Source organism: Semicossyphus pulcher, unplaced genomic scaffold (assembly GCF_022749685.1).
Source record: "Semicossyphus pulcher isolate SPU_LCO1_2020_fin unplaced genomic scaffold, fSemPul1.0.p SCAF_14, whole genome shotgun sequence".
NCBI classification, from domain to species: Eukaryota; Metazoa; Chordata; class Actinopteri; order Labriformes; family Labridae; genus Semicossyphus; species Semicossyphus pulcher.
In genome coordinates, this window is record NW_027211648.1 from 18,031,187 (window position 1) to 18,047,548 (window position 16,362).

At 43.2% G+C, this 16,362-nt stretch overlaps 1 protein-coding gene across 1 annotated transcript in view; it reads right to left on the reverse strand.

Annotated features, from left to right (window-relative positions):
- LOC138590857 (ryanodine receptor 3-like) overlaps positions 1–15,821 on the reverse strand; it is an 80,690-nt gene extending 64,869 nt beyond the window's left edge. Inside the window, exons 1-15 of the mRNA XM_069661260.1 lie at positions 15,782–15,821; positions 14,755–14,848; positions 13,847–13,921; positions 13,126–13,282; positions 12,378–12,542; positions 11,880–12,001; positions 10,773–10,953; positions 9,711–9,846; positions 8,014–8,109; positions 7,597–7,715; positions 4,879–5,012; positions 3,367–3,608; positions 2,889–3,081; positions 601–817; positions 404–508 (exon numbers count right to left, since the gene is read on the reverse strand). Coding sequence (XP_069517361.1) covers positions 404–508; positions 601–817; positions 2,889–3,081; positions 3,367–3,608; positions 4,879–5,012; positions 7,597–7,715; positions 8,014–8,109; positions 9,711–9,846; positions 10,773–10,953; positions 11,880–12,001; positions 12,378–12,542; positions 13,126–13,282; positions 13,847–13,921; positions 14,755–14,825 — 2,013 coding nt within the window. The 5' untranslated portion in view covers positions 14,826–14,848; positions 15,782–15,821. The remainder of the gene's footprint in view (positions 1–403; positions 509–600; positions 818–2,888; positions 3,082–3,366; positions 3,609–4,878; positions 5,013–7,596; positions 7,716–8,013; positions 8,110–9,710; positions 9,847–10,772; positions 10,954–11,879; positions 12,002–12,377; positions 12,543–13,125; positions 13,283–13,846; positions 13,922–14,754; positions 14,849–15,781) is intronic.
- Positions 15,822–16,362: the final 541 nt, after the last annotated feature.

Sequence of the window (16,362 nt, forward strand, 5' to 3'; positions counted from 1 at the left end):
CGCTGTTCTGCCCTTTGGTGAAACATTACGTTGTAATTTATGACTTATACTGAAAACACAGACACGATGACTCCGCTACCTACAAACAAACTGGAATGAAGCCTCTAAATGAATGACATGAAAAGCATTAAACATGGAAAATGAGAGTGTTCTTTCCACTTACCCTCTTTTTTGGTGTGAACCGCAAATTATAAAAGAGAAAGCAAGATGACGAAAAGGCTTTGGATGGTTAAATTTGATTACAGCTACAACTAATGCATTTCAAGCTGGTTATTAAATCAAATCTGTTCAGAAACGTGTCACTGTGATGTTTATTTCTCCACAAACATGACAAAATGTATGGATTATGCTTTTTGATTTTCTTCAATTAGATAAGGAGAGGAAAAATCTGCACATTTCTCACCTTGCCGTACGACCAACCAAGCTCTATTTTATTCATGCCCCACAGTTCATGGATGTTCTCCGCTAGCTTGTCTCGAACCTTCTCTAAATGATGCGGCATAACAATCTGAGGAAACACATATGAAGTACATAATGAATGACTCAAATATACATATATATGTCTTAAAAATCAATCTCCCTACTCTCCTGTGAGTTTACCTGGCTGGTTTCAACAGGTGTTGGGATGAAAGACGCCTGCGACAGGAACTGTGTGGTGCCCAGCAGATCTCTGACTCCATCCGCATCCCTCTTGTATTCCTTCACCGGCTCCACCTTCATCTTCTCTTTTGGCAGCAGAGCTTCATAACATGGAGCGTAACTCGACGGAGGCAGGAACTTGAAGTCGCCATGTCGACCGCCCAACAGGAAACGAACTCTGAAGAGATAAAATGTTGGTCATGTGTTAGCTTATATTGTTATTCTATGCACTAAAAATCTAGGATTAAAAAATTAATCAATAGGGAGTTTAAGTGTGCGTAAATATAAATTGTGTATTTAATCATAAGTGATAATCAGACAGCTATTAATGAAAGAATCAGCCAGTGAAAATGAGAGCAACCATGCAGCTAAAAGTAACTTGCTTTTCCCCCCTCTTCAATCAGTTCCAGCCTGTGCGCTAACAGGGACAAGTTTAGCTCAGAGACTGAAAAAAAAACAGTCTCAGGCCATCACTGTGAAGAGGCTCTCCTGAGGCCGCCCAAAATAGCTGCTGAAGTAGTAGTGATGACGCAACTGAGCCCATTCTGACTGCAGCCCTCAATTATTGAGCAGTCAAGATGTGCAGCTGTCATCTTCTGGCACGTTTAAATCCGTGGAGATGTTCACCCTGTTCAGTGGGTCAGATTCAAGTACAAGCCCAGAGGTGTCATAACCCGCACTAGAGTCATCATGAGGTGACTTATTATGTACGATTGTTGAATATTAACTCTACAGACACTGAAGAGTAAGAAAATATGAAACACAAGCTGACAGTCTTGTAACCTCTCCTTTAAGTGGGCTTAGAGAGCATCAATGGGTGGTTTGTGATGAAATTTGTTACAGACGTTCATGTACCCTAAAAATGAATCGTAAAATTGGGTCATCCCTTGACTTTTCATCTACTGCCAACATCAAGTTTTACTTGCCCTCCCTTTCTGTTTATGCCCAAATACCTGGAAAACAAATATCCTTCCAATGAGCATCAGCTCTACTTTGTGTTAATGCTAATCAGCGAATGTTAGCATGCTAACATGCTTAACAACTGTGAAATACATGTACAGTGAACAACAAAAAATAATACCTGGTCAGGATGTTAGCATTGTCATTGTGAGCCAGTTAGCAGGATGACATTAGCATTTAAACATTATACCTTGTTAGCGTCGTTGTGTTAGCAGTGCAAGAAAGTTAGCACGATGTTGTTAGCATTTAAACATTATACCTTGTTAGCGTCATTAGTATTGTTGTGAGCATGTTAGCTGGCTGACATTAGCATTTAACATTATACCTTGTTAGCGTCATTGTGTTAGCATTGTTTTTGTGAGCATGTTAGCTGGCTGACGTTAGCATGTAAACATTATACCTTGTTGGCATCACTGTCTTAGCATTATAGTTGTAATAATGTTAGCATGATGTTGTTAGCATTAAAACACTTTTCCGCGTTAGCGTCAGGATGTTAGCATTGTCGTATTTAGTGTGCTAGTATGAATTCTGGCATTAGCATTTAGCTCCCCACTGTGCCTAATTACAGCCACATCACATTCACAGAGCTAATACCATGGCTGTGCACACAGTTCAGTGATGCAACTAACAACCACAGAAGAAGCAATAACTAATATTCCAGCATATTTAAAAGACAAAGACGAGTTGTTTTAACACGACCGAGTCTTTGATGAAACAGCATTTGCTGAATCACATGTTAGTCTCAGGTCCCTTTCCATTGCTCATAACCAGTCAGGTATGATATTACTTTTTTGAGAATTCATTTTCATCAGGCAATAATGAATTCATTGAATTCACTTTCAAAAAGCTAACATGGCTGCATAAAAGCAGACTCTTGGCGTCGAGTGTCTCTGTGTTTCAGAGAGTAAAAGCTGTTCATGCAAAACTCAGCTTTGCTTCACAAAGTCGAAGTCAATCATGGAATCATGGAAAAACTGCCGGAGCTTGAAATTCCATTTTAAAGTCTTGTCAATCACACTATCTGTAGTCACCATGGCAACAGAAGGCAGCCCATTTCACCTGTGTTCAATCTCAGGGCCTCGGGGATTAATGAATTTGGACCAGAATGAGTAGGTGGATTAGATTGATTTAATGCCGACAGTGTTTGTGTGAGTGTAGGTGTGCAGCATATATGTGTATATATTTCCTTTAGCTTGAGCTTGTCTCGCTTTTCTGTGCTCCTGTGAAGCTCATTCAGTATAAAGGAATTTCTCTCTGACAACACAGAGGAGAAACAAATCAACACTCACTTGACCCCTGCAGAGAAGCTGACGACAGGGAAGAAGAGCCCGTCTGTGTTGAAATTTTCAAACATGCCCTGCACCGGCTGTCCGTTGATCCTGAAAGAGATGCTGGGAGCACCGAGGTCCAGACAACAGCTCACCACATCCTCTGAGGTCAGGATGTGCTGGTTCATGGACGCAACAGCCCGCGGGATACGACCTGTTCCACACAAACACACACACACACGTAATAATGTGAAATATGAGCTGGTGAGTGACGCTGGCACCGATCATGGCTCTAACACACACAGGTTGAACACACAAATGCGTACACACAAACACACACACACACACTCTGGGCAGGGATATGGTCTCTGCAGGGCACTCATTCTGTCTAGACACAACCTGGCTGCAGCCCAGAGCTACAACTCATCTTTATTACGGTAGATTTTTATGATATGACCTGAGTCACACACACAAACAGAATTTTCTCCGTCTTACTGACCTGACCAGAGGTGGAGTCCATCAAAACCAAACGAGTAGAGGTCATCTCCGACTCCATTACCTCCCCACCCCTCTCCTCCTCCAGGGTAGGGGGCGTATCCTTTAGTGTTGGCCCAGCCCACCCTCAGGTGCGACGGCTCGCTGGTCACAAAGTGATCCACCTGGTCGATCATCAGCTCATAGTACCACTTCTTATACTGAGCCGAGCCCTCACTCACCCCCAGGAAGATGTTCGGTCTCATACTGGTGATGAAGTGAAACATGAAGTCATTAGTTATCCCTCAGAGGAAGATAACAGATATTCTCATAATCATTTGTGACAAGTTTTTTTTTCCTTAAAACTAATGAAAAACTTTGCCCTAAGGACCAGATAATTAAATTTGCTTCTAATATATTTGGTTCAGGAAGTTTCTTAAAGTGTCCATATCTTGAAACAAGGCAGAAGAATCAGATCACTTCACTAGAAAATGTTCCAGAAGATTTATGAGATAAAAATAATATTTAAATGACCTCACGAAAAAAAGTTACTTTTCATCATACAAAGACTAAAAGTTAAAGGATAAAATGAGATAATAAGACATGTACAATTTCAGCATAGGGTGCTTCATCACCCAAACCACCACATCCTAATTTAAAGAGGTGGTGTTTAGAGAACATAGAGAATAGAACGTAAAATATACATATAGTTTTAGATGTGTACCATGCACACTTGCCCACCAATATACCAGCTGTTCCTAGGATTAAACTGAGCCTGGTGTATAGCAGGAGTGCTTAAGTTACCCATCACTTAAAGAAGGGGTATTATGCTGTTTCACATTTTAAGACAAGACGTGGGTGAAGTTTCAAATCTGTAGGTAAAAGTATGTTGGAGTAATCCCCAGGCTCCTCAGCTCAGTCTGCTGGCTGCTGTGAACACCAGACAGTTTTTTCTACACGCTGCATTTTGTGACGTCACAAAGGCTTTAGAGAGCTGGCCAATCAGAAGAAAGTGGGCGTTTCAGGCAGAGGCTGCACAGAGCACCAGCGTGAGAAAAAGTATTTTTTTTTATTCGTAAATTATGCTAAGCTACTCCACAGGTATCACAGACTGAAATATGAAGCTTGAAATTAGCATGATATCCCCCCTTTAATTAAAACCAGTTGCACCCAATAAACTTGTTCTCAAATAGAAATCACTTGTTAATGAGTATATACACAAACGGTTACAGTTCTGTAGCTAACCTGCTAATAAAGCTAACATTAGCTAAAGTTTTAATGGTTAAATCTAATTTGGCAAATCCCTAGTTTGAAAGTATTAGACACAAAGAAGTTAAGAGTACTTATCACACAAACTTAGTGATTCATGAGAAGCTAGTGCAACCAAGTTCTGTTGACCAATCACAGAAAATAACTTTAATCGCTTAACAAAGTGAGACTATTGTTCCTTACCTTTAATCACTGAATTATTTGTAACATGCCTTTTAAATGTAGTTTAACAAAAAAAAGAGGTGTTGTGCTTGTTTTGCTTCCTGACCTCTGGACATCATTGACCAGCTGGGTTTGCAGCAGCAGATCTCTCTTGGGCAGCAAGTGATCACAGATCAGGTTCTGATTGGTTCTCACAGCTACACCGTTGCACACACACAGCGAGCAGAGCACATCCAGAATCTAAAGGAGACATTGAAGTGAGACGGAGGGAAAATAAACAGTATGAAGAGGAAGAGCCTTACAACAACTGATTACAGATTGACCTCATTGTCCCAATTAAACCCTGCTTATGAATCCATACCTTCCAGGGATGACTTATTATCTCTGTCACTGTCCAGGTTTCTGCTCTAGGGACAGAAGCTTTTCATGCAACCGCTGCATAATTAAGCAAAGATGCTTATTGGGGGCAAAACATGTCCAATAATTTCCCTTTGATGCCTAACAAAGCAGTAGAATTAAATGGGCTGGGAAGCTCAGCCAAAGGTGACAGCCCAGAGTGGCCATACTTTATCGCTGGCCCTTTTTCTCCTGCTTCCATAGCAAATGATACATTCAGGCTGATTTATGACCCAGTCCAGCTGACTGCCCGCTCCTGATCTGCTCTCACTGTTAAACTGATTGATTCATGACGGGGACACACGGCAGCCAAACCTGCAGGAACCTTCTGTCAGATAAGGAAGTTTGTATGCTGGTTGAATGTAAACACGATGAATTAGTGGCTAAGCAGAGGAAGTGGTGACAAAGAAGCCCAAAGGGAACTGTTATAGAAATGAATGTGCATCCAGTGAAGCATTTTGGTGAGCCTAATCAGGAAAGAGCTAGAGACGACTGCATGCAAGAGAAGCAGGCACTTTCAGTCGAGTTCACTCCACTTTAAAGTCGTTGTGTGTTTTTCTGCTCGGCTAGAAGTTTCTGTTGTTATTTGCATCTTAAACGAATAGTTGGACACTTTTAGAAATACACGGATTTGCTTTCTTGCCAGAAGTTCAATGACCAGACTGATACCACTTCAGGTTAAAAAAAAAATGAGGCTGTTCCATCAATTGACTCAAAAATATCATATCCCACAGACCCACTTCTTCTGTTATTTACAAAGTCAAAATTTCATGCATAGCACATATCCCATAATTCCAATAGAGGAGTTATAAAAGTAATATATAATTTATTATTATATTTTTGACTTTGCATTCTCCCTGTCTATCCACTATTAGATCCCAGAGGGAAGATGATTCGACATATGAAATAACAGATCACAATTGGCAATCCATTCTTCAAAGAGTACATTCGTTCTCAATTTGTGCTAGACATGGGCTCCTACAGTTCAAAGTCTTGCACCGCCTTCATCGATCCAAGGAAAAGTCCCTTATGCAACAGATGTAAAACAAGCAACAGATGCTCCCTCGTTCACATTTTTTTGGACTTGTGCAAATCTTCATCATTATTGCGAGACGCTTAAGAAATAGAAGCGAGGCCTCTCGCACACATGTCCAGTGCACTGGAGAACTTATGGGATTTTTACATATCAAGGAAATAAGATGTATTGTACATTGGGTGGTTCTACTGGAAACTTTTAGACATAGCAACCATTTCTGACATATATGAAAACGCTAAAACTGTGTACTCTTCCATAAAGTAAATCTTCCAATTACTACATTGTTGATTAGCTATAGACAACCGTGATACATCCATTTGTTTGTATAAATATATGTGTGTTTATGTTTACATTTTGACAGTTTAATGTGATATATATTTTTTTTTCTTTCTCATTTTAGTTTGATACAATTTGTTTTTTTTGACGGATGAGGTATAAAAATGGGCAACATTCAAGTTTTTTGTATGCATGTATGAGTATGTATATGTATACATTATGCATATGTATGTATGCATAATGTATGTATTACAAAGTGGTAGGGATGCACGATATTATCGGCATGATATCGGAATCTGCAGATTATGGCTTGAAAATGACACATCGCATCTGCAGATATATCATTTTTATGCTGATATTTTCCTCCGATAAAACAATGCTTTAATTACGCCTAAATGCTTGATGATTCCAGAAAAAAAGAAAAGAAACTGTTACAAACAAATAAATTTGGCATTTTGTACATACAGTAACCTAAGTTTAAGTAGTTTTCTTATATACATTTGGCATTTTGTACATACAGTAACCTAAGTTTAAGTAGTTTTCTTATATTGCCCAGTGAATGAGTACATTTTAAAAAGCACTGTATTATGTTATTTCTGCATCTGCCAAAACTCAAATATCTTGCATCCCTACAAAGTGGTTATGCTGTTGTGAAAATGATAAGAAAAGGGGGAAAAAAGGCTGGAGCAAGCCACCAGTTAGCTTAGCGTAACGTAAAAAACTGAAACAGCAAATTCTAACTACCACTACTTCAAAAAAGGTGTGGGCGCTTCTAGAAAGATTTAGTTACCTTTGGAAAGACCCAGGTTAGCTGTTTACCTCTCTTTTCATGCTTTATGCTAAGCTAATTGGCTACAGCTATAAATTGACCTTATAGATGGTGAGCCTAATGAGGAAAGAGCTCAAGATTACAGCGTGGAAGACATGGTAGCAGAACTCTAATTACTTGTTGTTACCGTATTCTAGTTTGTAGTTTCCACTGTGTTTTAAATATGTGGTTTCTGTCTCCTCGCACCTCAGCCACGTTATACACAGAAATGGAGCCCAGATGTGTCATTATCTCACATAACAACTGAGATAGTCGCTCTCATTAACGCAGGATTACTTGCCGCTCACCTTGTGGTTGCGTCCGTGCTTGTACAGCAGCGATATGATCGACTTGATGTGTCCTCTCTGGATGATGTTGAGGGCCTCGGGGCTCTCAATTAAAATGCAGTGCAGAACTTCCAGGATGCCTGCAAAGATTCATCAATTAGTTAACACCCGTGGCAGAGAAAGACACGCACACACAGAGGACACTCGTCAAAGAGACATGCAGTCCTGCATAGATCAACAGGAACACTCAGTGCTGCTGCTGGAATCTTAAGGATACTGTACATTTGAAAACTGGAGGCACTTATACAGCTTTTAAGCAGACAGTGTCGTCTTTTTACAACTTTAATGACTCATACTGTGGTTGAGGAGCGCCATCAATCAAACAGGATTGTTTAGCGACAAAGAAAATGCAGTGTTTCACTGGAGGCTAAAGCATACCTGAGGAAGACTCCAGTCTCTCCAGCTTGCTAACCAGCCAGTCCAAGTTGTTGGAGAACTGGGTGCAATTATTTCTGTTCCCTCTTATCAACGCAGCTGCAATGCAAAAGAAAAAATGTATCAAATTTTATGGGGAAAAAAAGTTGACGGATCCCCCGTCCCCATATTTGCACGCCATGAGCAAAGGAGGGAGAGAGGTTCTGCTTGGACACCCTGATACATATTCATTACAAAGATGCCTAAGATAGAAGGAGGGAGAAAAGACATAAACACATGCGGACAAACACACCCACATATGTCCTAGCAAAAAAGGAAAAAAAAAAGACAGGGTCACCCAATCCAGACAAGACGGGGAAGAAAGGAGGGAGGCATCCCAAATCCACTTAGCGCTGCGTCGAAGCAGGTGCGTGGAGGAGGGAACGGGGGAAGAGAGAGACGTGTCTGGAACACTAATACAAGCCAGGAGGTGAAATCAGTGTAAATAAGAGTGTGAAGGACACACTTAGAGGGCAGAGGGGCTTCAGCGGGGCAGGGTGGAGGAGATCACCTTCACATATCGACTCTAAACACTCTTCTTAGTAGGGTGACATATACGCAAACCACGAGAGGAAGAAAACCTCACGACTTTCTGCTTCAAAATGCGTCTTCAACTGGTGAAGGAAACGCTCCAGCCAGTCATTTAATTCAGCAGAGGACAGCAGGATTACAGACAGAGAAGGAGAGCAAAAAAACTAACATATATTTTCCCTGCCAGATCCTTTCAGTGAGATGCGTCCAAATCTGACAGAGCATATGTTAGCTGAGCGAAAGGTTAAAGGGATTCTGCAAAGGGAGGGCAGATGACTTGTGCTATAGGAATGCAAGAACAGCAATAGTAAACACAAACAGCACAGTGATGAGAGTTGACATTCATTTGACCCAAAAAATTCCATCTGGCCAAAAAGAAACGCCCACATTTTTTTTTGAGTGTGCGTGTGTTTGTGTGACAACTGATCCCGTTGGGCTGACGCCGTGGAAGAACATCACATAAACTGGAAAAGTCTTTTGTTAGCAGTGGGCCACATGCCACCGAGTCTTTTCCTAACAATGTGAGAGTGTGTGTGTGTGTGTCTGTTGTGTTTAAATGTTAAGCTGTCTGAATTCTGGCTACTTCAAAATCCACCATGAGGAGTCTGAAGGCTGGTTAAATAACCGGTCAGCACAGTTCTACAAAAAGTTTGCTTTATCTTCAAACAAAAAACTCCTGTCTCTTTAAATGATTTGAGAAGCAGATTGTTGAAAGTGTGTGCGTTTAAAGGGGGGGGTATTATGCTAATTAGAAGCTTCATATTTCACTCTGTGACACCTGTGGAGAAGCTTAGCATAATTTACAGTTTAAAAAACTCATCCTTTTTCTCACACTGGTGCTCTGTGCAGGCCCTCAAACAGCCAGTCAGCTCTGTGCCTTTAAGAAACCCCGCCCCTAGAAGCCCACTTTCTTCTGATTGGCCAGCTTTGTGACGTCACAAAGTGCAGCGTTTAGAAAAAAATGTCTGAAAACTGTCGTTCCCCTGAAGCCGGGGGATTACTCCAAAATACTTTTACTTACAGATTTGAAACTTCACCCACGTTTAGTATGAACATCCAACATTGTAACATTATATATATGTCTTAAAATGTGAAACAGCACAATACCCCCTCTTTAAGCAGTTTCTTACCCAGCAGCTCGTACAGCAGGTTGAGAATATCTTTCCAGGCTGCTCCCGCCTCCGAGCCAGCACACTCGCCAAAGTGTGCGGCACTGTTGTAGACGTTCAGACGGTCGATGCAGTTGGACACCAGAGTCAGCATGCCCTGCGATGCGCACAATGATACAACTCATGAACACAATAAAACTCCTTACGTGAAAAAAATACTGAGCTGCAGCTCTAATTAGTATGACAGCTTAATTTGGGGAACTCTTTCTGCAGTATTCAATTAGGTGACGGTCCTGAACGCAGCCCTGTGGTGGTTGTGTCATGGTGATTTATTCTACAGAGGAATATCTATTATGATCAGATATGCTAAACAGAAGGTGCAAAAAGACAAAATGGAAATTGCTGATGATTTATAATGCTGGCGAAATTCATGAGTCAGCTGCCTGCCGTGACAAATTGACCTTCTACATGAATTATATACGTAAGGGGCGGTGCAGATGCGGGCTATTTCAGTATACAGTCAGAGAAAGCCAGGTAAATAAAGATGAAAGATGATGCTGAAATATGCATCATTTGACAACCAATTATGCAATGTGTATTCATTTAGTTAATTCAGACTCATGTATGTTGGCTTGGGGAAACACTTTGTTGCAGCCTGTTGGGGTGCAGGGGAGGTTTTAATAGTTGACATCATAGCGGCCCTCCGTAAGGCGGCTGACATTTCGTAATTGATGAAAGCAATTTAGGTCCTCGAGGCTTAGCAGAAAGCTTCAGTGCATTCGTGCCAGCCTGGGGAAAACTTATAACAGCAAAACTGCTGACACCTCCAAAGGCAATGCCTCCAAATACAAGATGGCATTGAAACACACCACAAAGAATCAATTCCTTTGGCCTTTCACACACTTTGTCTTGTGCAAATTTGCCGCTGCTCTCATGTGTGCAGTCACTTACTAGAATTGCCTCAATCACAAGTCAAAATCTTCACTCTGACTGGTGGGCGGGTGGGATGGGAGTTAATATTTTGCTGCACTGCAGAGCAGCTCCAGAGTTATTAATTGATGCTTCCTCAATGGAGAAACTCACTTCCTGTTTGAAGAGGTTCTGCCGGTTCTTGAGCGAGCGCAGCTTGATCTGCCTCTCTTCGTGCTCCAGCTCTGCATCAGGGAGCTGGAAATACGCGATGAGGTCATTGAGGGTTTGGAGCACCTCCTCGACAGGTAGCGCAAGCAGTGCCCTATTCTTAACACCCAGACAATCCAGATCTCTAGGAGGGGGGGAGACAGAGACAGAGACAGAGAGAGAGAGCGCAAAATAATTCATTCAGATACAACGGCAGACCCGAATTATGATGCTTGTGTTCATGTTTGGTTTTCAGATTACTCCCATTCATCACAAACGCAGCTCCTCCTGGTGAAGACGCTCTAATGGAGCAGCTGAGCAGACTTAAGGAGAGGCTGTGATGACTAACACAATGTTTAGCCCACAGGTTCATCCAAGCTGAAATGCTGATTTCCGCTGGAGAGCTAAAAATAGCTCCTGTCGTACGCATGGGGAGGGGAGCGGGGAGATGTGTGTGTCACAGCCGCGGGGGAGGCAGACAGACTCTCACATGTTCCCGGCGTGATTGGCCCGGAGCCCGACCCGTGGGACAGCAGGCCGTTTGATAACAAATAAGGGTAGAGGATGCATTCACTTATGTGCTCCGCAGGTTTTCTTTTTTTTCACAGGCCGCCGTGCGTAGCGGTGACGGTGCTGCAATGTTTGCCTTTTTGGAGACGCATGAGTGGATCACTGAGTGAGCTGTCTGGGGCTTTGGCACCCCACTCAGTCAAAACTCACAGCCCCGGAGCTGAACTCTCCACTGAGCGCGCTCACAATCTGGAGGGACGTTACATCACGATTGTGTGGACTGTGCGAGAGTCCGCGAGGGTTTGAGACGTCTGTTTTTAAAGCTTCGTCTCTAATTTGTCGATGTGGGGATTTTTTGTTGTATCATGTTGATTAATTATGCTCTGCAAACATGAGTGCGGCGCTTACGCAACTTGTAGCAGTGACAGGACATTCTGCAGATTACCATTTTAATGTGGCTCAAGACAAACGTGGAGGGTAATTCGGTTTAATTGGGCAATTTGTGCGATCACGTCACTTTTTCCGTGAGGAATGGCTGTGTTACTGAGATGTTTGGCGTACCTGATGAAGCGGTTAAAGAGTAACGTTGTGTTGCGGATGATTCGTGCGGCACGGGACTCCTCGTGTTGACAGCGCTGGAGGGTCAATCCGTCATCCATGTGACCTTCAGAGTGTAGGCACGCCTTAAGAGAAAGACGATGAAGGGAAAAAAAGAAGGACGGAGGAAGCAGTTTAATTGAGAGAAAGTTTACAGCCATCCTCGGCCAGCACTCGGCTACAATGTCTGGGACACAGGTGCTGGCTCTACAGGCTACCTGGCTGTGTTTACATGCAGGACACACCATCACACGCACCCCATCACTTCTGCCACAGTAGCCAAGGGGCACAGTTTCTATTTAGTGGAGCCAGAGATACAAAATAACAGACAATCATCCTAACTCAATCAACTCAAAATAATTATCCGCTCAAAGGAATCTCATTTATGTATTCATTTAGCTTGTGTTTCAATATGATATCCCTCCAAACACAACAACAATGTGTGTGTTCATGTCCGCTCACTCGTCTCTTGAGAGGACCCAGGCGGACAGATTTGACATCGGGCGCCTGGTAGGAGAGCCACAGTCCCGTGGCCACGTGCATGATGAAGCAGAGCGAGTCCCCGTATTTAATCTCCGCCACCCCCATGCCCTCGATGTCCCGCTTGGGGCTCTGCTCCAGCTTCTCCTGCGCAGGGAAAAGGAGAAAGTAAAGATGTCAAAGCTGTCAGTATGCAGATTTGTTCTTAATCAACCACCAACCAAATGTCGGCTGCATCTGCTGCGTACGGCTCCATCCATCACAGCGAGATGATTGTATTTGTGTAGCTATTAGGATGAACCCATAATCGACACCAGGTCTTTAGTGATGAATTACCTCACTTATATTCTATAATACATGCGTTAAAGCCACATAGGAAGGGTCACTAATTGGCACACAATCACCGGCCACATCTAGAAACTCCATTACCCAGAGTAAGGCGAAATGATTGGAGCAGTCGGACTCTGCAAGTTCAGCTAAATTAACCTCTAAAGTGGCGCTGCGTTCGCTGCTCCAATAATTCTTGTAATTTTCATTGTCCTTGACCAAATGGTGATTTTCCAGTCTGAGCGGGAGTGGGCGGTTCATTTATAAAGGTTTAAAGGTGATCCTTTGTGAATGCTTAATGACCGTGTGTGTAGTTTTTCCCATGTGACACAGGTCACCTTGAAGAACAGCGGGGGAGTCAGGTGAATACGTCTCGTGCTGTTGTTTCTGTGTGTGCGTTAACCTTCGAGGCTCTGAAGCAGAAGGCGGTAGCGATGGTGTCAGACCTCTCCCGGTCCTGCAGCACCAGCCCCCTGTCCTCCGTCAGCGCTAAGTAGTGACCCGTGGTCAGGTGCCGCAGTCGGAAGGGCTGCCCCCAGCGGATGTGGCTCCCGCTCCAGCTGTCAAGGTCACACGTCACACATGAAAATTGAAGAAGATGTGAAAAATACTAGGAGGAAAAAGCCCTGGAAGGCTAATATCTGTTAATTAGGTGATCTAAACGTTGCTGCCAGCTGTCAATTACAAATCGTGCCATGCGGTGGAATAATTAGCTGAAAACATCTCTCTAATTATGCTCTTTGTTTCTGTGCAGGAAACACAAAACAAACCGGGGTCAAAGGAAGAGGAGATGTGACAAATATTACGATTGACACAAGTGGAATGGAAAAACAGGAAAGGCTGCATCCCTGTGGGGCTGTGGAATAGCCAGGATCAAGAGTTAGAGGAGAAAGGGAGAGGGAGGGAAGGAGAGAGAATAAAGGGAGGGAGACAGAGGAATAAAGAGACTGTGCAGCATTAAATCATAGGGAAAAGGATGAATGGGGGCAGTGAGAAGAGATAGAAACAGGTGGGATGGAACAAAACGGAGAACAGCAGAAAACAAAAGAATAAAAAAGTGAAACAGGGAAGTTAGAAAGAGGAAGGACGGGAGAAGAAATCAGATTGTGCGAATCACCGCCCACCTGATTCGAAGTGGCTCCAGCCTCCACAAGGACCTGGCCTTGGCACCGGCTTTACCCGTCTCATAGTTGACTATCCTGGGGGATGCAAGAGAAGAATGAGTGGGTGGTCTGTCTGTGGATGCTTTAACTGTCTAGACACCGCTGATGCTGTCAAGGTCATACATCCCGGCTGAGTCCAACAGCACCTGTGCGCTCTCAATTCGTCACACTGATATTCACTGCAAGGACGTTCGACTCAGACAAGCACACACACACACCGAAGCTGGGGCTGTGTTTACTCTGCCGAACACAGCGTCACATCCTTCAAACAGAGACGTGTGCGCCCTGATAACCCACAGCTACACTGTCTATCAGCGATATGGGTGACTGGGTCCGATGATAAAAGAAATCGCTCATCGCCCCCCCGCAGTGACAGCTTGGAGTGTGTCTGATCCGCCTCAAAAAAATTACAGAGCTCTAAGATGCTTGTGATGTCATGTTCAAGGACAACAGTAGGAGAAAAACCCAGGCTGGAAATAAATCCCGCCTCTATATCGGCCGTGCTCTGTTCTAAAAATAGACGCCATGTGTGTACGTGTGTTTGTGCCCAGGAGTGAGACACATCTCTTGGCTCATGCTGAGTGTGAACAGGCCTTGCCCGCTGTATTGACCCACTTCAAGCCCTGTGTGCCATTTTTCTGCGGCCTGCTGGATCTGCGCTGGCACCAGGCAGCTACACTGGAGTTAAAAATAACGCAGCAGCCATTTTGGCTCCCCGGGGGGCCGAATGTCACGCCGGTCAGAGGCATCATTTATGAGGTAAGTTTGGAGCTAACTCACAGGTCAGTTAGCTTCTCATGTGCTACATAACCGCCTGAAGTGTGACCCCTAATGCTGCAGTGTAATCTAGTTTTTGCTGTGTTTCACACCTCTGCTGCTCTTCACTCTGGTCTGATCCGGGGATGGCCACAACCTCGTCATGTCCGTGGAAGAGCCGCATCACATGACCGCCCAACAGGTAGCCTATTGGAGGAGGAAGGACAGAAGATTTAGATGTTGTCTTGTGTTTTGTTGCTGCTTTTGCCTCCTCTGTGAATACACGTCTTTCCTTGACTAATTAGTGGAAACTTGCACCTATCTTTAGATATGAAACAAAATTTCCATTCATCTAACAGCCCACACCTGCTTCTTTTTACTCTGCATTTTTAATATAAAACTATGAAGAAAATAGTGTCTGGGGTTTTGCTTGCAGTCTTTACCTGTTTTAATTCTGTTAACATAAATACTGATGTTCGTCAATAATCTTTTTTCGAGCTAAAAATAGATTGTTGATAATAAATACTCTGACAACACGTATGTTTCATATTAGTTAACGAGACAAGACGGGACTAAAATGTTTGTCGTGTGCTGTCGGACATTTATAATGCACATTTTCCCCCACTGTGCGTCTTATCTGTCTCTCAAAATACAAGCAACTCATCCCTGTAACTGGGTAACCCGGTTAGAGATAACAGGTATCACGAAGGTGGTTGTGGACTTTCTCTGTTAACCCAGGCTTTCTGCTTCAGGCTCTGTGCACGCTCACAGAAGAAGGGGTGTTTTATGTGTGATTTGACAAGATCGTCGGCTGTCTGCTTCAGTCAGACTGTTTAAATAAGAAGCGATGATAAAAAGTAATCTTAAAATGCTGTGTCCTCATGGTTCTTTTACTGTCTGGATGATCTGCTGAAATTTAAAGTCTTAATTTTACCTGCAGCAAACAGGTAAAAAGGAGAAGAGGGAGACTGGAAGGGGGGTCATATTTCCTCAAGAGAGAAAGCTTTTTATTGACTAAAACGAATAAGAGAGAATAAAAAGGTTAAAAATGACTAAAATGTGACTAAAACTAAAAAGCATTTTCGTCTGAAGACTAAGACTGAATCTAAAACAGCTGCCAAAGTCACCACTGCTCTTTACCTTCTTCTATGTTGCTACCCGAGCAGATGGGATGCACGTTCCACAGGGTTTGCATGAAGGAAGCATCTACCTGGATGTTGCCATTGGAGATGGACAAGTGCTGCAGGAGAAAAGGAAAGATTGCATTAAGCATTTACTTATTGACTAAAAGATTTAATACAGTGAACCTATTTTGAACTATTTTTGTTTTGTCCTATAGAAAGATTGACACTGGATTCAACATTAAATGTGACACTGACTTACAGGCAGAGCTCAGCTGAGGTTGCAGACTCTCTGTAATCACTGATACAGATAGAAACCAGAAAGAACCATAAAACTGACAGATTACTTCAGAGTTCGGGGATTTATACCGTCTGAAGGGGCTGAGATCCTGTGCGTGTGTGTGTGTTTCCACAGTTTCACATCTGTCAGATGTGTCCTGATCTTCCTCCCTTTTTCCAGAGTCCCCGTGCAGCCTTTGGGTGCTGTCCCCGAATGCCGCCGTGTGGGTGACAGCGGGGACAGGCTAGTAGATTGACATTGGTGACTGTAAGGCGATAGTGGTCATCTGGCTGTGCCCCTGCTGCTATGTGGAGGGTAAA